This window comes from Danio rerio, chromosome 5 (genome assembly GCF_049306965.1).
Source record: "Danio rerio strain Tuebingen ecotype United States chromosome 5, GRCz12tu, whole genome shotgun sequence".
In the NCBI taxonomy this organism is placed as follows: domain Eukaryota; kingdom Metazoa; phylum Chordata; class Actinopteri; order Cypriniformes; family Danionidae; genus Danio; species Danio rerio.
In genome coordinates this window covers 38850458-38877478 of record NC_133180.1, presented here as the reverse complement: position 1 = coordinate 38877478, position 27021 = coordinate 38850458, and the positions used below count along the sequence as shown (strand labels likewise).

General features: G+C 35.1%; 2 protein-coding genes across 6 annotated transcripts; one reads left to right on the top strand and one right to left on the bottom strand.

Annotated features, from left to right (window-relative positions):
- Positions 1-204: 204 nt before the first annotated feature.
- On the bottom strand, positions 205-10503 carry pafah1b2 (platelet-activating factor acetylhydrolase 1b, catalytic subunit 2). Of its 4 annotated transcripts, XM_073950792.1 has the most exons (7): positions 9848-10503; positions 8918-8955; positions 7135-7215; positions 6943-7032; positions 4725-4841; positions 4061-4183; positions 205-3043 (listed from the first exon to the last, which is right to left on the bottom strand). In XM_073950792.1, the coding sequence occupies exons 3-7, from the start codon at positions 7210-7212 to the stop codon at positions 2765-2767; spliced, it is 687 nt and encodes a 228-aa protein (XP_073806893.1). In that variant the 5' UTR covers positions 7213-7215; positions 8918-8955; positions 9848-10503; the 3' UTR covers positions 205-2764. The 4 variants fall into 4 exon arrangements, with proteins under 4 accessions (XP_073806893.1, XP_073806892.1, XP_005165401.1 ...); XM_073950791.1 differs by lacking the exon at positions 8918-8955 and having other exon boundaries at positions 9780-10503; XM_005165344.6 differs by lacking the exon at positions 8918-8955 and having other exon boundaries at positions 10144-10503.
- On the top strand, positions 9887-26587 carry mpzl2b (myelin protein zero-like 2b). Of its 2 annotated transcripts, none has more exons than XM_073949913.1 (4): positions 9887-10609; positions 16069-16238; positions 20172-20382; positions 24557-26587. In XM_073949913.1, the coding sequence occupies exons 2-4, from the start codon at positions 16089-16091 to the stop codon at positions 24718-24720; spliced, it is 525 nt and encodes a 174-aa protein (XP_073806014.1). In that variant the 5' UTR covers positions 9887-10609; positions 16069-16088; the 3' UTR covers positions 24721-26587. The 2 variants fall into 2 exon arrangements, with proteins under 2 accessions (XP_073806014.1, NP_997928.2); NM_212763.2 differs by lacking the exon at positions 9887-10609 and adding an exon at positions 13973-14191 and having other exon boundaries at positions 24557-25442.
- Positions 26588-27021: the final 434 nt, after the last annotated feature.

Here is a 27021-nt window from a genome sequence, read left to right as displayed (position 1 = left end):
AGACGTGGCTGATTTTAGCTGTTTTTTTTTTTTTCATCTAGGAAAGAGCAGCAAAAGTATTTTTCTTTCAGTGTGGAGCTTGAGTATGGGATGCATGTTCCCTGGATCCATTAGAAAGCATTATATGTATATGCTGTGAGAAGAAACTAATATAAACATCATGAATTGACAGCTTGTAAAAGACGGCTGCGTACACGCTTGAGGTTTGATCCCTGCTGTTTTATTGGAATGCTTGGATCTAAAGCATGTGGCAGTTGTGCCGCAGTAATAGTGCACGCTTTGCAGACCATACAAATAGTTACAGATGGGTGATCTCTTACACTCCAACACAAAAAACAAACATTCACATACAACAGCACCAGCTACATAAGCACTTTGCACAGAGCACATTAATACTAACAGATTTTATATATATATATATATATATATATATATATATTCATTTATGTATATACACACACTCGCACACATACTCGCATACAATTTTATACATCACTTCTTGTCCATTGGCTCATCCACACATACACCAACTCTTCACATAATACTTTACAAAGCGCCAGGACACAAACAAAAAACATGGATACAGGTGAGGTAAATATTTACACTGAAAACCTCATGGTTGTGCATTAGATTTCACCCAAAAATAATTATACTAAACTCTGTTATTATTTACTCATACTCCAGTTGCTCCAAAACTATTTATTTCTTCTGCTGAACATTAAAGATGTTTTAATGTATTTCAAATGTGTTTTAATGACACATTTGGAACGTTTTTCCACTCTATGAAGTCAAAAGAGACTTTTTGGTTACTTGAAGATGCTTTTTAAGTCTACTGTTTTTTTAAAGTGATGGTCCAAACCAGTTTTACTTTCTTCTGTTGAGCAGAAAAAGAAGATATTTTGAAAAAAGCTGGAAACCTGTAACCATTGACAACATGCATAGTGTCTGTTTCTTTCTCTGGTAGAGTCAATGGGTTTCAGTCATAACAACACACACGAAAAAGAGCGAATGACTCAGTTTTCATGCACATTATGTACATTTGTAATTCTTTTTCCACTCTGATCACCTTTAAAGTGTGATTTCATCTTATTTTATTTATTTTTATAATGATTTTTTTTTCATGGTTTTTACCTTTATTTTTGGTTAGGAAAGTAGTGAGAATTGAAAAGAAAAGCATTGGGAGCAGAGAGAGGGGATGGATCGGCAAAGGACCGCGAGGCGGAATCCAACTTGGGTCGCCATGAGCACCCATGTGCATGTGTCGACGCACTAACCACTACATCACTGGCACTGACATTTAGACTTATTAATAGCGTGAAATTAATGGTGGCTAATTCTCAAATGGGTTTCAGTTTTCTTCAAACAGTCTTCTTTTGCATTTAACAGAAGAAAGAAACTCAATGGTTTGTAATCACTTGAGGATCTTGTATGGAGCTAATAATATGCTAAAACAATATGAATTTGAATTGTTCATTTGAAGTATTGACAATTGTAAGTTAATGAATCTGAATCTTTATATGCTATTAAAATAGTTTTGAATTTGAATTTTTTTTTTTCTTAAATTGAATTAGAATGTCAAAATTTGATTTTTGAACATCTGAAATTTAAGACGACTGAATATTTTTATAGACGCATTTTCAAACTGTTCTGATTTCCTAGACTGCAGATATTGGGTTTGTAAAAATACAGTTTCAGGTTTTAAAGATAAAGAAATTTAGAACATCAATATCCTAAAATTCAAAACCAGCAATTCAGATTAAGCAGAAAATTAGTCAGGGGTGACCAACAGGGAAGAGTAGATGATCACCGAAAAGTCAAACTAAGCTTCACTCACCTCTGCTTGATTCATGGTTATGGACGGATTACAGGGTGTGAATTATGAGAATGGGGGGTTTGGGAGGGTCTGGAAATAGGTTTAAAAAAATATTTTATCTACCGTACATATAGCCTTGTGTAAAATTAAATTCATATTTTTTTACCTTTAAGTATAGGGAAGGCTGCTTTTGGTTTTATTATTAAGAATTATGAAATTCAAATGAAGAAAATCAAATTTAAAACACCATTTTTAACAGCATTTAAAATTTCAGATTTATTTAGTCAATGATTCAAATGAACACAATTCAATTTCAGATTGTTTTGGCATATTATTACCTCCATAATCTTGATGAGTAAATGAGTAGATTTTCATTTTTGGGTGAACTATCCCTTAGGAGGGGCTTTCTCACTTCAAACTCGCAAACACACAAGGAATGACATGGTTTGATCACTCCAGTCTCTAATATATCATATTTGTGTTACTGGGAATATGAAAGGGCAAAAGGAAAAGAGAAGGTTTGAGATGCATCTGTGAACTGAAAAATAGAAGCAAGACAGATATTTCAAAGGCATGATCTCTCTGTTGTGAACTATCATCATAACACCGCTGTGAGTGTGACCGAGTGCATGTATGAAGGCACGGAGAAGCTGGCAGAGTAAGTGCTACTATTAAAGGATTTTTAGACCGTGACGATGGGATTTTGATGAGATTCAGGTCCCACTGCTGTCCTAAGAAAAATCTAGTCTTGTCACAAACATCTACTCTTCATTCTCCTAGTGTCTAGCATCTTGGACAACATATACACATTTTATACTGATCATATAAAATCAGCCACTGTCCTACGTAGCCTTTTTGTTTCGCATGTTGCCCAATCTTTTAGTAAGTACATCCTTAATATGCAACTTTTCTAAAACGCTGCCTCTCCAGTGATGAATCAAAGTGGGCTTTTTAAACCAGTGAAGCCCTCCTCTCCTGAGGCGTTTCCTCCAGAAGTTGAAGCAGCAGCTCGTGGAGAGTTGTTGAAATGGTCCTGTAAGCACTAGCGGTGAGATGCAGGTAGTCGAACATGTCTCGAGAGGAAATAGTCCCATCCGAGTGAACAAAACTACTCCCCATGTCGAGAAACTGTATGGGGCCGAGTCGAGGGAGCGATGCTCGAAGTAAATTGTTCACGGATGCATTTTTCTCTCTCAGGGGGTTTGGAAACTCTCCTCTCGGCAATAGGCCCTGAATGACAGGAATGATACGACTAATCAGTTTTGAATGAATCAATGAACTGAAGTTAAACTGCAGGAGTGGTAGAGCCCTATGAAATCTTTTATTATTGTTTCTAAAGATTTTCTTTGCTCCATTTTAATAGTTGATACATTTTTGGATAAAAAAAAAATTAATGGTTAACATACATTTTAGTAACCTACAGTGTAAAAATGCTGGGTTCTACACATTTCCTACATGTTGTCTTAACACAAATCAAGTACATTAAAGAGCACCTATTTTACAATTTAAGATAAATCTTTTCTGTATCCAGAATGTGTCTAAAGTTTCAGCTGTGCCTCAATCTTCGGCTGTGTCCGATAAACAGCACAGTGACAGACATGAAGGAAGCATATCACACATAATGTTTGTGAGAAATACTACAGTAAGAACTTTATCAATGATAATTTCATGTATTTGTTGTGGTTAACTCAAGATTTTCGATGTGTCACACACAATGTCATTACACAGTTCACGCACACAGACACACACTTTGCAGTGTTTTTGCATGGCAGATGTGACAGGATACACGTTAATATCCACTGCTGTATGGATATCTGTTATGTTAATGTACAAATAAACCCGACTTAACATCCAAAAACTGGGATTGAAGCATCTTTTATAATTGTACTGATACGCGGCTTTGCTGGTAAAGACAGTAAAATCACTGTAATTCATTACAACTAGCAGGATTTTCAAAATGTTTTAAACTTGTAAAACTTATTCTTGATAACATTTGATGATGATTGATGATCACATATTGTTCATTCACATATTTATCATTCATATTAATCATTCGTGGTTAATTATTAACACTCATCATAAGTCATTTCAAAATGATTCTGTACAGCACCACTTATTCAAAATCCACATTTCCTGAATTCTGCAATTCAGTCTGAATTTGTTCTGCATTATGAAAATCATAGGGCCCTAGAGCTGATACACATTAGTAACAACAACACATCTCATATCATGATTTTTGTAACTCACCAAAACAATCATTTTGGACTTGGGGAGGCGAGACAGAAGTAACTGTGCAATAGCGAGTATTCCTCCTGCAACCTGATCTGCAGTGTGCTCATGGTTATTAGTTCCTACCCATACAACCACAACCTGTGGAAAAACCAACAAAGACATAATTACAGCTGGTGGACACACAATAGGGCTATATGCACACAGCCTTTTCATTTCAGCCAGCCAGCCTCAGCGCTTCCGGTGAGCTGTCTTTCGACATTGTGTCTTTCAAAAAAAAAAAAAAGTGATCTTCACTGCCTGATAGATATACAATATGAAGTGTGATCTCAGACTGGACAAGAAGCACTGCATTAAATCTTTTTCCCCCCACCATGTCTTTAAAATTGACAGTTTATTTTGCCCCAGTATTTTCAATGGAGTTTCTGTGCTCGCCTGCTGATCTGACGGCGTTTTATGACGTTTTATGCTTGAACAACTAAATGAACGCTTAAGTCTATTAAACTGAATGTATTTTAATTACATTACAACATTGATGCTGGAAAAGGAACCTTTTGAAATTGAAAATAATCACATTAAGCTTTCACCGAAAGTTTAGCATTGGCTGAAAAACACTAGCTGTGCATATAGACCACTGGCTTTATAGTAAGCATCACTGTAACAAACCCAAACTCCTCCTTACTCGGGGTCTGATGTTCTCCAGTTCTCCATTCTGTAGTCTCCACATCACATTACTGGTTGTGTCTCCACCAATCCCAAAATTAAGAGCATGGAGAGGGGAAAACAATTCCCTCCACACCTGAAAACAGCACAGATTGTAAATCAAACATGTACATTTACTTGGACACATATTTAGTGCTGATAAATATTAATAATACGAAATAATGTGTGAAAACTAACAAAATCTATTAAATGTACTGTTAAATTAATAATAAAAAGTAATGTCTTCATTTTTTTTCTTATTGCAACACTATAATTTCGTACTAATTGGATATTATATATTTATTATTAAACAACTGAAAATGTTTCATGTAAGGTTCATTTAATTGCAGCTGAGGAAATGTTATCACAACAACAAAGGAAAGGTTTTGCGAACAGACGACAACATTGTCAAAACAATCCTCATTCACACCTACAGTGTCTGCGAAAACGACTAAAAACATATCTTTGTTGTTGATGCCATTTTGTGTAAAAATGTGGTTGCACACACAAGCCACTTTTCTACACTTTTGTCGAACTGTACAGTCAGGTATGGTTCTAGTTGTGTTTCTACTTTGGCAATGACTGACGCTTTTGTATACATTCCACAGAGTTAGGGATGGCTGATGTGAAACTGACGTTTCAACACCTGAAGCGTGTCGAAAATCCCGAAGTGCAAGTCTTTTGAAACACTGCACCGAAGCATGATTCGAAACACCAGGTCACGTGACTAAAGCAATCCAAAGCATCTGTCGTTTCAGAAGCATTTCAAGACCTGGCGATTCTGCGTTTGACTGACAGGGTCAGAAAAAAATCAATCTCATGTAGTCTAGTGGACCATGCGTGTGCACAGAGTAACTGTGCTGCAAATGGCCCGAGTTCAAATCCTGACTTATAAATACTCAGAAATTATGACTAGATGTATTTAAATAAAGTTACTTTTTATGACCAAACCAACACCTATTTATTCACAAAGTGTTGAATCGGATGTCAAACCATTGTTAAAACAAAACACGTTATAAGAACGGTATATAAAGAGTAATACATAGAGCTGCATCACCCTGCATTCGAACATATTATCTCTGCATGTTAGTGTGAAACTCTTACCGCTTCACTAAATCGCTTGAAGCCTCAATTCAACAACGTGGAGTTTAATACCTTAATTTGCTTAACTGTTTGTTTGCTGTAGCTGCGCCTTAACAATACATACACTGACCACTAGGTGTCACTGAAGAGACTTTTTTCGAAACGTTTCAAAGCTTCGCGTATTTGTTTTGACTGTTTCAGTGTTTCATGAAGCCTCGCTTTGCCCACCACTACACAGAGTTCCGTTATCAGCACCACAGTGGACAATGAAACGGATCGGCAATGGACTGGTTAAAGGTCCAGTGAAGTGATTTGAAATGTGAATTTTTTTCTAATTTGATGTAATATTAACTGAAAAATGAACAGAGGGTGAGACAGAGTTTATTAAAACTCCCCTTAAATAAACAGCCAATAGTGTTTTGTTTTAATCACAACTCTGCCAATGAGAGTGATTCAGCTCAAGTGCTCAAAGGGCGGGACATGTCAGACACTAGAGAGCATTTGATTGGTCAAGATTTGATTAGAAATTGAAGTATGAAAAATTAAAAAATGCCTAAAATCTAATTTAGGCAGACATTTTGTCACTGTTTTGGAGCACACCAACTTAAATATTTATATACTTAAAACTAGTAGACTGAAACTAACATTTACATTTTTTTGCAATCTTACATGACCTTTAAGCAAACTGGACTGATAGTGTTAAAAACACATTTTCTTTATCTATCGTTTTTAAATGTTGGCATTAACGTTTAAATTAACAGCCAAACTACATAATACATTTTATATTTGTAGTTGAAAATGGCATAGCATCATTGGCTCCCTTGAAACCACAGACTAGTAGTTACTGTATGAAGGAAGAATAGGTGAACAGGCTTTTCCGTGAAATAAAAGACTTCAAAGAACAGCCCTGTACTCCATTAAAAATATTTAAACTTCAAATGAAGTTATAAAATATAACTATAAATTGCATAAAAATGTGATACTATGCTAATAAGGATTCTTTTGAAATGCTTAATTAAGTTTATTTTCTTTCAGAACAAATGAAACTGTAATAGAATGTTTAGAACGCATGATTCTCCTCTCATGGACCGACTCATTAACAGCATAGCAATTACCTCGTACTGCTGCATAAGCTGCACCATTGAGTCCCCCACAAACAGAACATCAGGCTCTGCATCCTTACACTCCTGCACAAACCGGTTATGCTGCAACAACAACAGGACAAATGCAAGCATGATACACTAATCCTAACTGGGGTGTTGCAAACAAAGAGAAGATTTGCATGCCTTTCAGATTTTATTGCACACCTGTGACATCCAGCGTCCATCACCCTGCACGTCGGTCACAGGTGCAGGTTCAGCAGCGGGATTCTCCTCCGCACTCATTCTCTACAACACAAACACAGGTGGCACAACAACACTAATGAGGAGATGTGTTGACGTAATGCAAATGAACTAGTTTGAGCCAGTCAAAATGTCATATTTGCAAATACAATTCAATACTTTAGTGATTGAAAGAGCAGTTATGAGAGTAAAATGAAGACCAAGTAAAGATAAAAATAATTAAATTAAGCCACAGTAAATGCATTGTGCTACAGGTCAAAGTTTCAATTTATACTTATAATTTAATTTTATACTTTCAACTGATCTCCAATACATTTTAATCAGTTTTTTTTTTCAAAAAGCTTGGGATCTGATTGTTTTCCATTCACTAAAATATCTATCAGATAAATTATCAGATGACACTGCAAAAAAAGTGATGGTTTTCCAGTGCAAACATCTAAAAATTGCGATACAGTGCATCCGGAAAGTATTCATAGTGTATATATATATATATATATATACATATACATATACATATACATATATATATATATATATATATATATATATATATATATATATATATATATAAAATTGTTGCAAATTTATTTAAAAAAATAAATAAATCACATGTACACAAGTATTCACAGCCTTTGCCGTGAAGCTCTAAATTGAGCTTGGGTACATTCTGTTTCCACTGATCATTCTTGAGATGTTTCAGCAGCATAATTTGAGTTCACCTGTGGTAAATTCAGTTGATTGGACATAATTTGAAAAGGCATACACCTGTCTATATAAGGTCCCAGGGTTGACAGTGCATGTCAGGCCATATCAAGGGACCAGGCCATATCCTGAGCTGCTGCTGTGCTGATGGTCGTGGGGAATGGAGAACATGAGTCTGATTCCAGCGACGCTCCAGGGACAGACGAGTCTTCATTGAGGCCATCTTCCAGCATAAACCACGGCGAATGAAGTTCTGCACAAGACTTTTGGCCAGCGGAGAAATTAAAATGGTCGTGCCCAACTGAGTCTGGTTCTCTCAAGGTTTTTTTTCTTCACTCCCATCAGGTGAAGTTTTTTTTCCCTCTCCGCTGTCGCCACTGCCTCGCATGGTTCAGGATTGGTAGAGCTACGCATCGATGAATTTGCTCTTCAGTGTTTGAACTCTCAGTAATGATTAAATCACACTGAACTGAGCTAAACTGAACTGAACTGAACTTAAACACTAAAACCTGAACCACACTGTTCCAGTTACTATGACCATTTATGTGAAGCTGCTTTGACACAATCTACATTGTAAAAGCGCTATACAAATAAAGCTGAATTGAATTGAACTGTAATTGCTGCCAACAGTGCATCAACAAATTGTTGAGCAAAGGCTGTGAATAGCTACATATAATTGTTTTTTTTAGGTTTTATTTTTTAAAAATTTGCAACCATTCCAAAAATCTTTCTTCATATTGTCATTATAGGGAATTGTGTGTAGAATGTTGAGGAAATAAATTAATTTAATCCATTTTGGAATAAGGCTGTAACAAAAAATATGAATAATTTCTGGATGCACTGTAAGTCTAGTTGAGAGAAAAATTAATCAATGTAATGATAACTACAATTACAAAATATGTCAAAGGATTCAAAATTAATTTTCATTCATGCTCACCTAATGTTTCTCAAAAAACAAACAAACAAGTCTTTACATATTAATTTTGCATCTTGTGAACTGTTATTTAAGAATATTGATAGCTAACCAAAAAATAAAAATTCTCACCCAAGTGGTTCTTATGGTGACCGAGAGAGCTTAACACGCTGCAAAAAACACATGCAATTACAAAAAACATCAGTAAATAAATATACAATCTTCAATTTGACAGCACATGTGTTGCAAATTCTCATAACAAAATCAACTGAAAAAAACACGCTGCATTTTCCCACAACACAAACAACTGAAGAAACGTGCTGCATTTTGTCACAACATTTTGTTATAACCTGCAGGGATATAGAGGTGTTACCATGTCGTGACTGTTGTTCAGGGAAGTTGTTGGTGGTCTTTAAAAAATGAGTTTTTTTTTTATTAAATGATTCCATTGTCTTTTGTAAATTATTAACCAAAATAAACTGATGATTAAATGTTACAAGTTATTTAATAGTATGCAGCGCGTGAAATAAATGCAGCACATTTTTTTGTTGTTTCTTAAGTTGTTTGTGTTCTGAGAATTTGCAACCCATGTGCTGTCAAACTGATAAGTGTAGTTTCTTAATTTGCAGGTGTTTTTTTAAATTGCATGTGTTTGCTTAAACTGTAGTGCGTTAAGCACTTCTAAACATGTCTATTTTCCTGTTGAACACTTAAGATATTCTGAAGAATGTTGGAAAAAGCAGCCAATGATATTCATAGTACCATACACAAAAATACTATGCAAGTCAATGGCTGTTTTCCCCAACATTATTAACTATAAGTTAGTTTTAGTCGAACAGACTTGAAAGAAGCGGAGGACCAAATTCTGACATGAATTTCATTTTTGGGTGAACTATCCCTGATTGTATTAGAAAATAACACAAAAATACTGATGGGGTTTATTTAGTACAGCAATGCATGCTAGCAAGCAAAACATAAAAGGATGCCTTTATACATTTGAGAGTATATGCTCATATTTTCATCTTTTTAAGCAAATGTGTTTTCAAGACATGCAGAAACCACCGTTAAACGCTGCACAAAGAGCGCTAATGTTTTGCTTTCAGTCCTGAGGATGATGATGATGATGATGGACCCCGGATGAAGCAAGCACACAGATGAAGCAGCAGATGTTGTGCATTGAAGATTATACAATTCATGAATGTCTGCAGTGACTGGTACAGACAGGGATGATCCCGATAATGTTAATCTAATGATCTAACGGAGAAGAATGAATCAAATAGCGGGACAAAAGAAAAGGCAGCACATTGCCGGGCGCTCGACAAACGGGTCTCTATGCGCGCCTCCTCCTCTCGACTGACCTGGCGACAGTGTTTACAGATCCCGAACGAGCTGCGGGTGTGCAGCAGGGCAGGGCTCCCTCAATCACGCACAGCAGCACCGCAGTCCAGTCCACTGAACGACTGTCCGGGGAAGAAGATGCGGACGATTGTTTCTGCTGCCGCCGCGCACCCCGACTTTGCTGTTCCAGCCCTGCCTTAAAGAAATGCAAGCTCACGTGACAGTGTTGGCTGTTTAATAATGGTGTTGGGTGGTTTAATTAAGCGGTGATGAAGCGCGACGTCTTTTCAAGAAATCACAGTAAATGTTTGATTATGTAAAGCGAATAGCATCCAGCCAACCACCTCCCGCTTCCCTGCGCAACCGCCCTCGCACTTTCTGGAAGCCTCACTTCCGCCTACAGCCTTCGTCACGCACTTCCCATTCAGACCACCCGTCCCCATGAAGGCAAAATACAGGCGAGAGCTGTGACTGGAACACACACAGGCAAGTGTGTCCTGCTTATAATCAGTACATTTAGTTTAAAACTGATCAAAATAATATTTCTAAACTTGTAAAAACTGTTCCAACTGCATTACATTTGACATTTAAGGTCTCTGAATTCAAAACTGTTAAGTGCTTCTGTGGTTTGGCTGTCAAATCTGTTTTTTTAAAGCAGGAATTTTGATACAAAAGATGAAGAAATGCACTATTTTATTGTTTTAATCATGTAAATAATGCTAAAATGTAATCCACTATAATGCAACGGTATGTCCCCCACCACAACAAACTAACTTAACTTTGATAAAACTAAGAATTCAAGGGGTGGTCCACTATGATATCATATTTTAAACTTTAGCTGAAGGGTAATGTAGCTGTGTGAACATAAACAACATCTCTGAATGTAAGACGCTCAAAGTTCAATGAAAAGGGACACATTGGCTTTTACGGAATTAGCTTAGCAAAGCTACAAGAAAGCAGAAGTTTGTGGACTACAAAAAATAAAAAATAAAATACATCCGTGTTAATGATGTCATAAACCCTTCAGGTTTCAAGCATACACCCCCGCAGCAAAGAGGCAAGGCCAGATGTGCTCTAATGTTATAGCAGGATGTTTCCTGGTGACATAGAGCCGACCCGTGAATCTCAACATTATGTTAGCTGACCAATCAGAGACTCTTGAGGGCGGGCTTTTGGAGGAACTAGGAAATATGACAGTCATTGTCATGTTAGCTGAGTAGCTGTGTATAATAAAAGACATATGAAAAAATAACATGATTTTTCACAAATTAAGCATGAGCTCACATTGCTTTGCACCCCATCATCACTCTGGATCACCCCTTTAAGCTAAATAAATAACCTGTAAACATTCATTGGAGACATAGACGTAACATTTAGCCTAGATTTATATTTTAAGTAGACCTAGGCTGATACTATTAGCCTACAAAAACCTCACTTTTGGTTCATCTAACAACACTTATGTATATATACAGGCCATAAAATCCTGAATTTAGCCTGAAATCAAATCAGATGTGACCCAAAAAAACAAACTACAGAATGTATTGTACAATCTTGTGAAAGTTTTATGCAAGATATTTTGTCATGCAGAATCAGAGTCTGAAAGAGGTCTGGGGGTCTAATTTTACACATTTCATATTTCCAGTTAATTAAGCACAGGTACAGAGGTGCACATTTTAACTTCACATTTCAAAAAAGACTTCACTTTTTGTTTGCCAACCCCCTGAAAATGTTCAGTTGTATTCAGAATCAGATAATATTGAACAAAACAAAAAGTGATTGGTTGTTTTGCATATATCATCTTGTGCTTTTGGTTGTCCTTGACCAGTAAAAGTTGCAGTGGAGTTGCACAGTCATTCTAAATCAGGGGTGCCCAAATTTTTTCCTATGAAGGGCCAAAAACCAAACTTGATAGAGGCTAGCGGGCTGAAGGTAAATATATTTGCTATGGGTAATTTCTAATTTATTTAATAAGGTTTAAAAATGACTAGAAAACATTGCTTATATTAACAAATACAGTATTTTTAAAAACATTTTATAATTAACTTATTACAGTAAAAAAATATTACAGAATTATACTAGTTTTTGTCTGATTTGCACACAGAAGTCTTCTGCATCCATCAGCTGACAGTATTTACATTTTTAAAAATCAGATTCATTTAAAACATTTCATTGAAACATTTAATTTCAGTTTGTTTTTTTTAGCTTATGAATAAAACAGACAAAATCAAATTATAAATGATGATCTCTGTGTTAAAGGCATTCGCCGCAACCATCTCCCATCATTATCTTATGATATCTCCTCTCATATGGTGGTCCAAATCAAAGGTTACAAAGAGCCAACTTTGGGCCGCGAGCCCTACTTTGGGCATCTCTGGTCTAAATCAGTGACTATGGTTCTATATCACTCCAGCTTTGTAGTTCCACTCCACTTTTTCCATTTGCCCCAAAAAAGGCTTGTCATGAAATCACACAACTCCTCCACACACATTGCTTTGAAACACTGTGGACACAAACAACTGGGGTATTATGCATTCCCAGTACTGTTGGCTCAAAAACATTTGATTACCAACTGACCTCTTGGTTTAATTTAACACACTTTTGTGCTGTATATTCGCATGCAGCTGTGCAATATGACTGAGTAGTTTATTTCTGTTTTATTCATTTAATACATTTATATGGTAATAACCACATTTTTTAAAAACTAAACTTTTATTTAGAAAAGAAGAAATGTACAATATACATCAGGAAGTAATCTACAAGAGACTTGAATACAGTTACACAGTGAAAAGAACAATAAGTAACGAAATAGAAAAGGAAAAAAAGTACAAAATATAGACAGGGGAAAGACAAAATTAAATAAAAAAACACAGAAAGCAACAGACTAACTTATTGGAAGCATGATATTTTGACATGAAGTTTCTATTAACTTGCAGAATTTTTTGTTGTTAGATAAACGTATAGCTTTAAGCAAGGAAACAATTCCAATTAAAAAATACGAACAATCACATCATTTTTCATTTATTTTTATTGCATAACAAGAACAATAACATTAAAAAATTAATACAATGCTTGCATATTTTCTACATCAGAAGAACAAACCAGTAGAGAATTAAAATAAATAAAAAGAAGATTCAAGCGTTTATATAAATTACAAAAAAACTATTTGCATAAGAAAAGGATTCCAAATTTGCATACATCCTCATAGCTTTTTTTTTTGTGTGTGTCTTTTAGGGTTTCGATTTAATGCTTAAGATTTTAAACAATAAATATTAGGCTTATTATTTGACCATTTTTGTATGTGTACATGCTACTTCCCATATATTATCATTAAATTAATAAACAAATTTTGCTCAAAAGTTTTGTTATTACTATTGTATATCAAAAATTATATATTTACAAGAAAACTGAATTTTTAATTTTGTAAGTTTAAATATAAGATATTTAACATCAAATCAAAACATTTGGGGGGAAAACCACATCATAAAAAGGCTTGTGTGCATAATAATGACGTCACGTGAACCCTAGTCTGCGCTTTTTTAATATTCCACAAGATGGCAACAGAGTCAATACACTAAATGTCACACCTGATTATTAGTATGCTTTTTGATTTCAATTCCAGAGACACGTGTTTAGTAAAGTACGGCTTATAAAACTATTTTCAATTTCCCAAGAAAAGACACTGCGTTAATTGTCATTTCGATGTTGTTGCCAATGCCACACATAAGAAACATGTTGTAACATGAACTGGAGAAACAGAATGGGGCAGGTTATTTTTCTGTTTTTGGGAATTGCCGTGTAGCTAGTCTGCCTTGCAGGTTTGTTGACGCCCTTTTAACTCCTCCTCTTTTCACTCACGGAGAAAAAGTGATTTAGCATGGCCGCTGTGCTCAGGAGTGCCGAAGTTTAACCAATACTTATATACTGGGTTTAAATACTGTACGAGGCTTGATATTTAGTAAACAGGAGTCTACCGACATTTCCAGGAGCTCTGATAGCTCCTCCACTGTATTCTAATGAGGAGAATGTGGATTTACCTGTCTTCAGCGCTATGTGCGCTTGTCTTTACAGGTGAGTTTCCCACTTCCTGAATGCTCCTTTTCGGAAAACCTTTAATACGCTTAATTCACCAAATGCGGTTAATATGTAGATACCTGTATCTAGTGACTATTTGTGGCTTTAGAAACACAGTCTGCTTGTTTAGTTTTCAGTTTGAAGACGACTGCTGTGTTTTAATCAGGACAGGCACATCGTGGTTGAATTGTTTATGGTTTAACCACTGCTCATTTTAGTGTTTCTGCGGCACCTATTATACACTTACCAGATTTACACTGTGCTGCCGTTGATAGAATAAGATTATACGAGATTAGATTGATCCTCAGGGAGTTAATACTGGCATTAGAGCAGCTTCAAGTGGATAGCAGGTGCAGTAAGAAAGATTTACGATGGGTTAAAAACAAGGTGTAAATATCTAGAAGAAATGCTTTATTACAAAGAGTGAATCTTATTTATTTATTATTTTGGTATTAATGTTTTAAAGAGTAAATAAATAAAAAAATCTCCATATCTAAATATATCAGCAGTCTTCTGTAGGGGTAGAGTGTGACCTAGTGAAGCAGATTTATAGGATAGGAATGGCTGGAGTCTCAGCTTAAGCTGAGTTAAACACTCTGATCACAGAGAAAGCTTTACTGCTTAATTAATAGATAGTTTAGGGTAGTTCTAGCATAATATTTCCTAAGTGAACAGGATGTGACTGAGTGAAACTAGATGTTGCTTCATTGTAGAAATAGTTCAGATGATGCAAATAGTGGTGACTCAGTTTGAAAGACTGACTATGATCTAGTTGAATCATTTGTTAGCTTTAATAAAATTGCATTCATTATCTTTTTGTGTGTGTTGCGTCTGGGATTTAACATGGTTGTCAAAAACGTAATGTGTATTGTAATGTTTTTACAGTAAGGCTGTATTAGTAAATGTTACTTGATGTATTTAATAACATGAAAAAAGAATTTTATACATTATTATTCAGGTGGTTCGAAAGACTTACCCCTTGCTGAAAAAGCTCCAGAATTTGTCCCATACATGAGCTCATTTGTCTTATTGTGACTGCTATTCCATAATAAATTGTGAAGATAACCAATCCAAAAAGGCTGAAATATCAAGCGAAATCCGAGAAGTCACGCTGTGCCAAATTTGGCGTCTTAAATTCTGACTGGGGAAAGTTGAATGTGCTGGCCAGTTTGTCATTTAATAATTTTAAAACTTTAGCATATTCTTATTTTTGTATTTTAATAATAAGTATTTTCATATTTTTTTTTTATTCTAAATCTTTAGGAAATGCTTTCAGTACGTCAAAAAGTATGGTTACGTTGACCGTCCGACAAGCTAATCCAGCAAAAAAAAATAGTGCTTAAAATGTAATTTAAATGCAGTATTTCAACCTCATAATTAAATAGAAAATGGGGTGAATGACTGAAAAAAGCCCACTTTTTGAGAACAAATAACCACCCCTTTCAACAGGCTGGCTACGGGCCTGTTAGTACATGTTGAATTATGATTATTGCATGCTGTACAAGTATTGATCATTATTAGTTCATGTTAGTAAATACATTAATGAAACCTTATGAAGTCGACTGTGTCAAGCTGGTAGCTATTTATGTAAAGGCACTGAAATGTTTTAAATGTCTGTTGATTGATAAAACAAAAAGCAAATCAAAGAGTTCATGACTTTCATTTCAGGGGTTTCACTATGTAGTGGCATGATTAGGCTTGATCGTGAGAGTTTTGACATGACTGCAATGCTCCAACCTGCTCTTCGAGAAACTGTTTGTTATCTATAAATCTGTCATGAAGTTATGTAACACCACTATGGACGTTGTTTCTGGTTGTGCTGTTACTTTAAGGTATACACTTCATTTAATGTCTTTTTCATTCATGGTTACCAGGTGTATATCAGGTGGAAGGAATGGAGGTGTTTACATCTTCAGAGTTGGAGGCAGTCAATGGGACAGAAATACGTCTCAAATGTACATTTAAATCTAACCGTCCGCTCTCTGAAGAAAGGACCTCTGTATCCTGGAGCTTCATGCCACTTGGAAAGACGAAAGAAGAACCTGTGAGTCGATCATTCAAAGCATTTAAATAATGTGTTGAATGTCTAAATCCTGGCTTCTGATTGGCTGGAAATTGTGCATTCAAACTGTATAATTCACAGGTAGTTCCTATCAGTTCATCACTGTTTAGTGTTTGTGTTTTACAGACACATCCAAAACACATCACTCGCACAATTTAAGCGGTGCCCACTTATTTTTATTTCAAAGGTTACCTATAAAGCATTCTGGTTGTACCTAGTTAAGTGAGATCAGTAAATAGAAATGGTCATATCGTGAGCCTCAGACATTGTGTCCTCATTCTTATGTACACAAGTGTAAAACCTCGATGGACAACAGGACAAAATCAGACTTTTTTTAATTACTCTTGGGTAGGGCCAGACAGAGTCTGTGGACATTTTTTTGCTATTTCTGCGCAGAATTGTGTAAAAAAATTATTGGAATAATTTTAGGAGTATTGTAACTAAAAATGTTACTCCTTCATACATTTTCTTTTTCGTCTTTGTCCCTTTATTAATCTGGGGTAGCCATAAAAAAAAGGTATATCTGAAATAAAATATAATACGTTTTTTACTTTTATTTAATGTTTACAGTGCAAGTCCAATTAAATCCACTTATTTGGTAAACAAAGCAAGTCTCTCATAAAATAGGTCCACCAAAAAACAGAAAATTTTACTGCACAAACTGTAATGTAAATAAACCGGATGAACATTTTCATATTAGTCTATAATGAATAGCTATAATAGTCCTGAAATTAATAAAAAAAACTTAATAAATATAAATATACACACATTTACACAAGTAAATGAAAGACTCTGATTGGCTAAAAAAAAAAGCGAAAATTTTCGCACACGTATTGTTTTTGAGAGTGTGGGCTTACTCATGCATCACACTCTCAAAATTTGCATCCAGACTCGACGAACAGCCAAGTCTTCAGGACATCACCAAACAAAATGCAGACTGATATATTTGCCCTCAAGATCATTAATATTCAAACTAGGCTTGAGCGTCAAAGGGCTTGATACCGTCAAACCTCCTCCCTATTTTACCTTGGTATCTGGTATTACCATGCATGTTAAAAAAAAATTATGATGTAAGGCTCAGACAGCGTCACCAAACTTTTGGCTTGTGCCTAAACCATTCAGAAACTCAATACCGTTTATGCAACCTTAGGTTCGCGGTCACCTGTTTGTCTTGTTCGTATTCTTCTGTGTAGGGCGCTCTCTCATTCACACACATGCACGCATGCGCACATACACAGAGAGAGAGAGTGAGACAGCACCAAGCGACGCACAGCACCACGCTCTCTCTCTCTTGATCTCACAGACACACATACATAGAGAGAGAGCACCAATGCAACACACAGGACCTCTCTCTCTCTCTCTCGATCTCAAACACACACACGCATATAAAGAGAGAGCACCAAGCGATGCAGAGCACCATGCTCTCTCTCATTCTCACACACACACATAAACAGCATCCACGCGGATATGCGCGCGTGCTCGCTCGCTCGGGAGCGACATTGTTAGACCGGGCGCCCGGTCCCTTTCCAAAAACACCAGAGTTACCGACCGTTCCCGCGATTCATTCAGAAATTTATTCTGGCACCGCAATAAATCTGGTCGGGTCCCGCAGCTCCTGCAGTACAGCAGCGGGAATGCAGACCTCTCTCTAGTTCGTATTTACCACGTCTCCCTTCTTAGTCGGTCAAATATGGTCAATAAGGATAAGCACCTTCTGATTCTAGAGGTATTTTGTTGAGTAATAAATGAGCATATAAAACCATTTCTGGAGATTGGAGAATGAATGCAGTAAATTGCACATGCAGCTCTCCCTTCTGTCTGTCTCATTCTTACACTCAACAGAAAATTAATTTAATAGTGTCTATTATGTTTTTCAGCAAGGAAGGGGAAAATTGCTATAATGAGTTCAATTATAATTATTAAAATTACTATAAAATAATGTAACTCACTTTGAAGTAACTAAACTTGCACACAGATGAAGCCAGGTAATTCATGCAACTTTCATTCTCTCTCCCTCTCTTTTATATGTTGTTATAGCAAGGTTCATTATGTTGGTAATACAAGGCCTAAGAATTTTGTGTATCAAATATAAGTATTAGGGCTGCGCGATATTGAAAAAATCAGACATTTTGATGTTTTGTTTTTCTGTTAAATATATTGCGATATAAGTACAGTCACCAAATGATCCCTCAGAATTCAGGCACAGAAATTGAATTATCAAATGTAAAATAGAGATGTTCTTGATCTACATGTAGATTCTGACCCAGTGCTTATAATATTAGGACATTTTGATTATACATATTCATTGAGCAGTGCACAACAGAAATTCCTTGCATTTTATTTGATAACAGCCAAAAAGCTATTATTATTGTACTGGAAAAATGTTTTGCATCCAACTACTAAACTATGGCTTGAAGAATTAATATCTACTGTGCACTTGGAACAAACCAAATATCTTTTAAAGCAACATTGGACAATTTTACTAGATTTGTGGCCCTTCTGTTACTTAATGGAGAATTCTATTCCCCAAAGCAATGTTTTAGAACTAAAAAATAGTTTTGACTATCCCTGTATATGAGTGGTCTCACTGTAAATAAGTGAATTTGGGGGGGTTTGATTGTTTTTTTCTTGTTTGTTTTAGTAAGTTTATGCATATCAGAAAATTAATCCTGGAAGTCTATTCAATGACCACTGTTAGAGAAAAGGAATTTATTTTTATTACTTTTGTATTTTTTTATTAGAAAAATGTTTAGACTAACAACAGATTAATTAATCTTTCTCTTTTGTATTATAAAATGTCTTGACCAGACAAACTTCCTCTTTTTTACTGTGCTGCATACTTTTTAGAAGAACTGCTGACTAGTGGAAAAGCAGAATAAGAATAAATTGAGGGTGGGGGCCTTTGTTCCAGAACTATAGTCTAGACATGTCACAAGTTGTCCTGATGCTTGTAGAAGTTGTGAAATATATTAAAGATGCACGTAATTGTTCAGTTCTGGTATGCAGAGAAAGGTTGCAGAAAGAGGAAGTAATGTCCAGGGGTTGCAAAGAGCCAAGGGACTGCAGAATGACTGATAAGTGACGTTAAACCAAAACTCCACCTGTTAAGATCAGTTGTGTATATATATACTGGAGTCAGGAAATGTAAGTCAGTTGCGTTGCGAACCTCCTGAATGTAATTCTTGTATTGCATTGGGGTAACGTAACCCAGAGCTCTGTCATCGAATTATTCATTTGTATCTAATAAATTACTAATATTTTTGGCATTGAAGAAAACCCTCTCCAGACCTTTTCTTATTGAACACGCATGGAATAGAGGTAGATATTCCAACACCACATAAAACTTTTTGTCAAAAGAGTTTTTAAAATGTGGAATTCCAAGAGCCTGAATGCTTTAAACTCTCTTGATATGCTCATAAAGTCACAGGGCTTAACATGTAAATGATAAACATTTGCTCCTGGTCAAATATAATCCCAATTCAACATTGCAGATCTTTGCAATGTGACTATTGCAGATGCACTCATTGCGATATTGATGCTGAAACGATATATTGTGCAGCCCTAATAAGTCTGGTTAATCTATAGAGTGCTGTATGCAGTTATTTGTTCACAAACTAAGAAAGAACATAACAGATCTGCTTACAAGACATGCTCTTAAAATTCTAAAAAAATAAAAAATAAAAATAAAATTTATTCATACCTCCCTCTCTTAGATTTGTCTTTTTTTTCCACTTATTTCTTGTGTAACTTAAGTAAGCGTTCCTAAAGCTCAAATATTAGAGCCTGGGCACTGGATTTGATTACCAGGGAAAGCAAGATTTGATCAATTGTGTACCTTTAATCCAGTGTCACTTTGCAATAAAAAGTGTCTGACACATGCTTAAATCTACACTATTCCCTTTCTTTCTTTTTCAGTTTTTCCACTACCAGGGACATGCATATCTTCCTCCTGGCGGCCTGTTTAAGGATCATGTGGTATGGTCTGGTGATGTAATGAAGGGTGACGGATCCATCACACTGCAGGATGTGCAGTTCAGCTTTAATGGTACCTACAGCTGCCAAGTCCTAAATCCGCCCGACATCCAGGGCTTTGCAGGAGAGATCAAACTCCGAGTCGTTCAGAAAGGTGAGAGCAGATGCTGTGACGCACGGCTGAAAAATGAGCTCGAAAAATCATTTACTCAGACCTGTGTGGCGGTGAAGGTGAAGGTGAAGGTTGTTGTGTTCTTTCTTTGATCTCAGCAGCTGAAGGACGGAAGTGTCTTATCAGTTGAGGTAGAAGAGCAGACAGACTCCTCAGAGAGTGTTATGATACAGAAAGCAAAAATGCGTAAGAACAACAAGAGTGGGTGAAGTTCTATTTGCTGGCAGTCCTCTGATAAACTTTCCCACACTCGTTGCTTGAACAGATTCGTCACCTTGCGTTATTTCAGTTTAAAGGGATAGTATAACATAACACAATATATTATAATATGATGTAATATATATAATATAATGCACAATTTTGGCCTAAGCTTAAAAGGTTATAATAACCAAAATAAAATAGTGATTTGTTTTATTGTACATAAATGGATAACTTTAATAAAACTAAATATTTAAATCAAATTAAAGCCCCGGTTAGATCACATGATTTTTATTGTCGGTTACTAATGTCACTATGTAAAATGATGCGATTTTTGTCTTGATAAAATCTTGACTTGCCGTGGGTAACACGTGTCAGACTACATGTTCCTTTATGATCAGTCATTGTGACATTTAAAACGAATCTTATTTCCCAGAGCAGTCATAAGTGTTGCTATAACAATATTTCTTATCTTAATTTCAATGCTTTTTTTTAAATCTTATTTCAATCTCTAAAAACTCTGATGCTTGCTGACAACTCATTTACCATTATTTAAGGGAATTCGTTTTGACATTGATCGGATCAAATGTATATTTTATTTTTAATGTTAAGATATTTTCTTTTAAATCTAAATGTATATTTTCCAGCCATGGGTTTCTTATTAAACACTCCCTCGCCTGAACTTGCCGCGAGAAAATGAAAGCACATCAGCACCAAGAAAAACCAGATGCTTAAGACAAAATGACATATCAAAACATTAGCAAATATATGACAGATGTTTGTGATACAACAATTACATGAAGCCTTAATTGAATGCTTATTTTTCATAGAGTGAAACAAATCAGCCACCCACACAGTTGAGTAGTGGATGGGTACAAACAAAAATATAATTCAAACGTTTTTTTTTTTGGAAAAATATATCTTTTTGAAACCTTTTTGTTTGGTATAATTTGTAAATTAATTTTAATCTATTTTTGTTGGTCAGTTATCTACTAGATAAACAAGAGTAACGAATAACATCTGAGGTGATGTGCTTCAAAACCAGTCCGATATATGCACCAAAGCACAAACTGGTTTGTTAAATAAAATAAAATATTCACAATTTCAGAGAAACCTATATTGAACTGTTTTTTCATTTTTAATAACAAAATCATGCATTGCCGGTGAGATTCAATTTAAGTAGTTTGATCAAGTAATTTAAATAAGCAAGACAGGCTTTTACAATGTATTAGCAGCACTGAATGTGTTCCCAGATTACCTTGGAAGAACTAACTCAATTGAAAGGGTGAGTAAACTCATAAACACGTGAGAATGGAGATGGCTGCACATTTGTGCCAGTCTGTCAAAAAAAATAGCCTTAACACCTTAATATTTTAGAGAAAATAGTTAAATAAGCATAACCAATGGTTGATCTTATCAACCCGTGATCCAACCATAAGTAAATATGCACCCAATTTTTTGTTTACCTGACCTGTGGATTAACGGCAGCACCCGCAGAAATGACTGAGAAATCATGTGCTTCTATTTCCCAGTGTCGCCCATGTGACTGAACTCATCATGAATATCAGGGGAAAAATTTAACATGCTAGACTTTCTGCGATGGTGTCATGAGGCGTCGCAAACATGTATCCGTTCTCATGAACTGTGTCACATTACATGTGAAGAAGCGATTGAATTGTCCCAACACCCATTTGTCGTTTACGACTCCCCATGACACCCTACGTCAAGAAAATCATGCCAAAATCTTGTGCTCTGACTAGGGCTTAAAATGCAAAAGGATTAGAGAGTGCAATAGGTGACACTTTACAATACAGTCTCATTTAAATGTTGGTTAATGCAAAAATAGTGTTAATTTAATAAAATGATTACAACTTTTGATGCAATATTACGCATTTACAATTAAATTAACATCACCTTAGATAAAAGTAAAGTTAATGTAATGACAGCTACTAAAGCATCTATTAATTTAAAGTAATGTTAAATGCAACCCTTTTTTGTAGAATTAACAAAAATAAGGCCTATAAATAGTCACAAAACTTTCTATGTTGTAGGCCAGATTAACATGTGAAAATGTTTTTTATATATATATATAAATCACCCAAGTGTTGAAGCATTTCATAGCATTAGCATTTCATAGCAAAGCATAGCATAGCATTTCAGTAGATATTGAAGCATTTGTTTAGTGAAAACAGATATAAAGGAAGAATTTAAAAGAGAGAATGTTTTCAGTCATGACTCCTCCCACTGAACGTCCCCTTATTTCTTATTGGCTGATGGATGTGACCGATGCAAAACTCATTTCACAGTACATGACTCCTCTTGTAGAATTGTCCAGATATTTAGCATTCGTCAGCACTTTTCTCGCAAAATGTCTTTGGTAAAACATACTATGCAATTGTGTTATTCATTGAAACAGACACTGATTTGCCTTCACTTTTAGCCATTTGTCTGCAATTTCCAATGAAATGTCAGCAAGTGAAAATCAGGGCTTAAATTGCACGTTATGTTCCTGGCTTCAATAAAATAAAATAAAATTTTATTGGTTGTGATGGAATGATAACTGCTGTAGTCAATAATGAATAGTGAGTTAACTATTGTCTATTTTATGATTATTTTGTTATGACATGATCATTAACAGTCCGATAAGAAAATAAATGATCAGCTAATCAATTCTGGATTTAGTCAGTTTATGCGTGCTGCTGTCCTTGAGGGTTTTAAATAGTGTCTTTAATGATAGTGCACATCACACACTGCAGATCTGCACACTCTAGAAGAGTTTATGCTATGGAAGGACAAGATATCGGCAATGTACTGTGCAGTTTGCTTGTTTTCCTACAGTTTGGTTTTTAAGGTCATTAAAATAAGTCTCACAAAAATCGATAGATTTATTTAACCAATATGGTTAATTAAAATAAAAGTAGTAACATACCATTAGGGCAGCACGATTCTGGCTAGTTGCTTTTTTATTTTGCTTAAAATCAAGATGATTATGTTCTCACCATTCTGTAGATGTAAAATAAAGGTTCATACAAGTAGGCTGTTATTATTGTTATTTTGCACACATATGCTAAAACAACAACAATAATAATAGGCCTATGTGTAGTTCTACTGTTGGCTATAATGCTAAACTTTGTATAGACTTGGAATGGTGGACTTGAACAGACTTGTCCTGTTTCTTAATACACAGTAAAGACATCAGAATACGACTATTCCTAACTCTGAAGCTGAATTATTGTGTTTGAGAGATATGCTTGCAATCTATCTATGAGAACATTATTAGACCGCTTTTTCACTGCTAAAATGAGACATTTCGTCATTATCAGATTCCCTCTTGCATTATATTCAACAATATATAGGCTAAAGTACTGTAGTTATAGTGACCCAGTAAATTGTCTTTAAATGTTTTTAACTTTTGTAAGTTTAGATGCATGTTTTTAACTTTCAAATAACAACGTTATTTACAACTCTATTACCTGTTATTCACAGCCTATTCAGGTTCTGTTCACTAAAGTACACATCATTGGGCACGCGCGCATCCTGTCGGCAGTAAACAAACAGTGCTTGATGATTTCATAGCCACGAATACGTCATAACATTAAGACAGAAATGACATTTTTGGGTGAATTATACAATATATATATGTATACTGTATGTGACACTTTTAACACCATTTGGATGTGTTCATGTTGCTGAGCAACGTATATTCAACAATATGAAGACTTGTGCATCTGCGTTTATGCTTCTCTTCTGACCTTGAAAATATAATTGGCTAAATCATAGAAAAGCTGAATAAAGATCGTGTGGAGGATCGAATTGAGATGGCAAACTTTTCGATTTATCGTGCAGCCCTACATACAATGTACAAAAAGAAAATAGAATAAAGAAAATTAGCATTATAAATTAGCATTAGCATCACAATTACTGTAGCATTGAGACTTCTCTCTTTTTTTTCAAATAGTTTCATTCTCTGAAATCGGGATTCTGGCTATAGCTGTGGGTGGATCGATTGGCGTCATTCTCCTCATTCTCATCATCTACATCGTTGTGCGGGTATTTCGGAGACGAGAAGAGGACATGACCGTTGAGACGGAGGACCACAGGTTAAAGGATCAGGTTTTGTGAAAGAGGATTTTTGACTCTGGGATTTAGTCTGCTTTTCGATTCCTGTCTGGGATATGACTAGTGATATAAGAAGTAATAACATATTTTGCCACAGAATCCTCTGATTATATGAGCAGAATATATTGCAGAATATCTTGAAACCATATTGATCACTACAATATTACAGTGAAATGTTGTTTTTTTATCCTGATATGTTTTTATTTGATGACTTTTTTAATGTTTGAAAGTTAGTGCTAAATTTAATTCCATTTTATATAAATAAAGTGAGAAAATTAAACCTTTCTATTTTTAAAAAGATATAAAATATCAGTTCACATATGTACATAACTTTATTGACTGTTGCTGCTTTTTATCTCATTATTTTGTAACTATTGAATTATTGCTGTTTTCCAGCAGTTTGTACTATCACAGATGTATGTGATCTGCCTATTTACATGCGTGTCTCCATACACGTTGATGCATTTCTGTGTTTGTACATTAGATGTGGTTTATAGACCTGTGCAGCAGAAAAAATAATATCTGTAAATATCTGTAAAAGAGCAGTATAATTTCTAAAACCAGTTAAACATTTTGAGAATGTATATGAATGGATGAAAAAAAACTGCATCAAATAATAATGATCGAACAAATGTTTATTGGTGCTTGTTACATAAACCTCAAATCTCCAGGGTTGTGGGATTCTCTGTTCATAAATGCTGGAATGCTTAAAAAGCTTAAACATCTTTTCAAAGTGAATTTATTTATTCTTCAGTCCTAGTTTAATCATACTGTAATAATCTGCAATTTTAAAGAATTGTTTTTATTCCCTTGATGGTTTTGTTACAAATACTACAGATACATTTTTGAGAACATTTTGTGAATTCTCTTTCTTTCTTTTTCTTTCTTTCTTTTTCTCTTTCTTTCTTTTATATTTGACATGGTACAACTAGTTTTAAAAGCCATCATTTTATGTTAAGTTAAATTGGGCTTTTTCTTTTGCAAACATTTACTATACTTTTGGTTGAGCTTTCATTAAGTTTTCAGATGTTGACAACTCAGTGCTTCCCACACATAGACTACTTGGGCGGTCCGCCCAGGTATATTATCGACTGCCCAAGTATATTTAATGACGTTTTTTATTATTATCAACCTTTTACATTTTTATTTTGTATCCACCTAATAGCCAAACATCCGCAATGGATTAACGAGTGGCAAATCTTATTTCACACGTTTCCCATTTCTCGTTGTATATGTGCGAGAACATTCAACACTCCCACAGACAATCTCACATGGTCTGCAGAGACCTACAGGAAAATGTCAGCAGCAGATTTTATCTGTCAGTGGGTGCACATGGCGCCGGAATAGAATAAAAGAAAGCAAATAGTGGATTTTTTTTATTTTAACAGTATTTTTTTATTCAACCCATTAAAAAGAAAGTGCATAATAGTGTCATAATAAATAAAAAAATATTGTTAATCACTTTTTTTTGTTGCATGTGGGTAATCGTGTGTGTCATGGGTAAAGGTGTTTCAATCCAGCTACCACTGCAAGTACATTTCAAACCTGTGGGAGGCACTGAACTAGAATACTATTTATTAAAAGTAAACTGGTGTAGTAATGATAAAACCCCAAAGAAAAAAAAAAGTAAAAACAAAAACAAGGATGTTTTTATTTTTATTTTATTTTTTAAGGATTTCATTGTGGTTTTTGTATTGACAACGAAAATGTACTATAACTTACCTAACCGGTACTGTTATATGCCTGGGGTGGCCAAAGCTACTTTAGGGTTACATAGAGCAAAAAGAAAAATTGCAACTAACTGTATTTTCTGACATCAACTAAGAAAGAATGAAAAAAATGAAATAAAATTTGCTGTAGAGAATGGAAATCTACTTGTCGAGTTCCACCCTGTTTTCAAACATGCTCAATGTAAATCAATGCAAATAACCACAGAAAAAGCTGACCGTTTTAAAGTAATAATATTTTGAAAACACACTGCACAACCCAGAATTAAGTGGACTAACATGCAGATAATGACTAGAGAAGTCGAATGCTGATACAAAGAGTGGATCAAAAAAAGGAACACAAATAAATACATAAACAAGCTGTTCATGCACTCCACCTTCAGTGCATCCAGAAAACATTGTTAGCCCTTTACTTTTTATGCTACAGCCTTATTCCAAATAGATTAATTTATTTCCTCATAATTCTACACACAATACCCCATAATGACGTAAAAAAAGATTTTGTGATATTTTTGCTAATTTATAAAAATAAAAAACCTGAAAAATCACATGTACGTAAGTATTTACAGCCTTTGCT

Bases quoted from the DNA above. Each gene is read 5' to 3' on its own strand.
- pafah1b2 (XM_073950791.1), bottom strand. From the start codon at position 7,212: ATGAGTGCGGAGGAGAATCCCGCTGCTGAACCTGCACCTGTGACCGAC. The intron at 4,842-6,942 runs GTAATTGCTATG...TGCTGTTTTCAG, and splicing joins AGCTTATGCAGCAGTACGAG to GTGTGGAGGGAATTGTTTTC. The intron at 3,044-4,060 runs GTGAGTTACAAA...CCTGTCATTCAG, and splicing joins AGTCCAAAATGATTGTTTTG to GGCCTATTGCCGAGAGGAGA.
- mpzl2b (NM_212763.2), top strand. From the start codon at position 14,137: ATGAGGAGAATGTGGATTTACCTGTCTTCAGCGCTATGTGCGCTTGTC. The intron at 14,192-16,068 runs GTGAGTTTCCCA...CATGGTTACCAG, and splicing joins ATGTGCGCTTGTCTTTACAG to GTGTATATCAGGTGGAAGGA. The intron at 20,383-24,556 runs GTGAGAGCAGAT...TTTTTCAAATAG, and splicing joins ACTCCGAGTCGTTCAGAAAG to TTTCATTCTCTGAAATCGGG.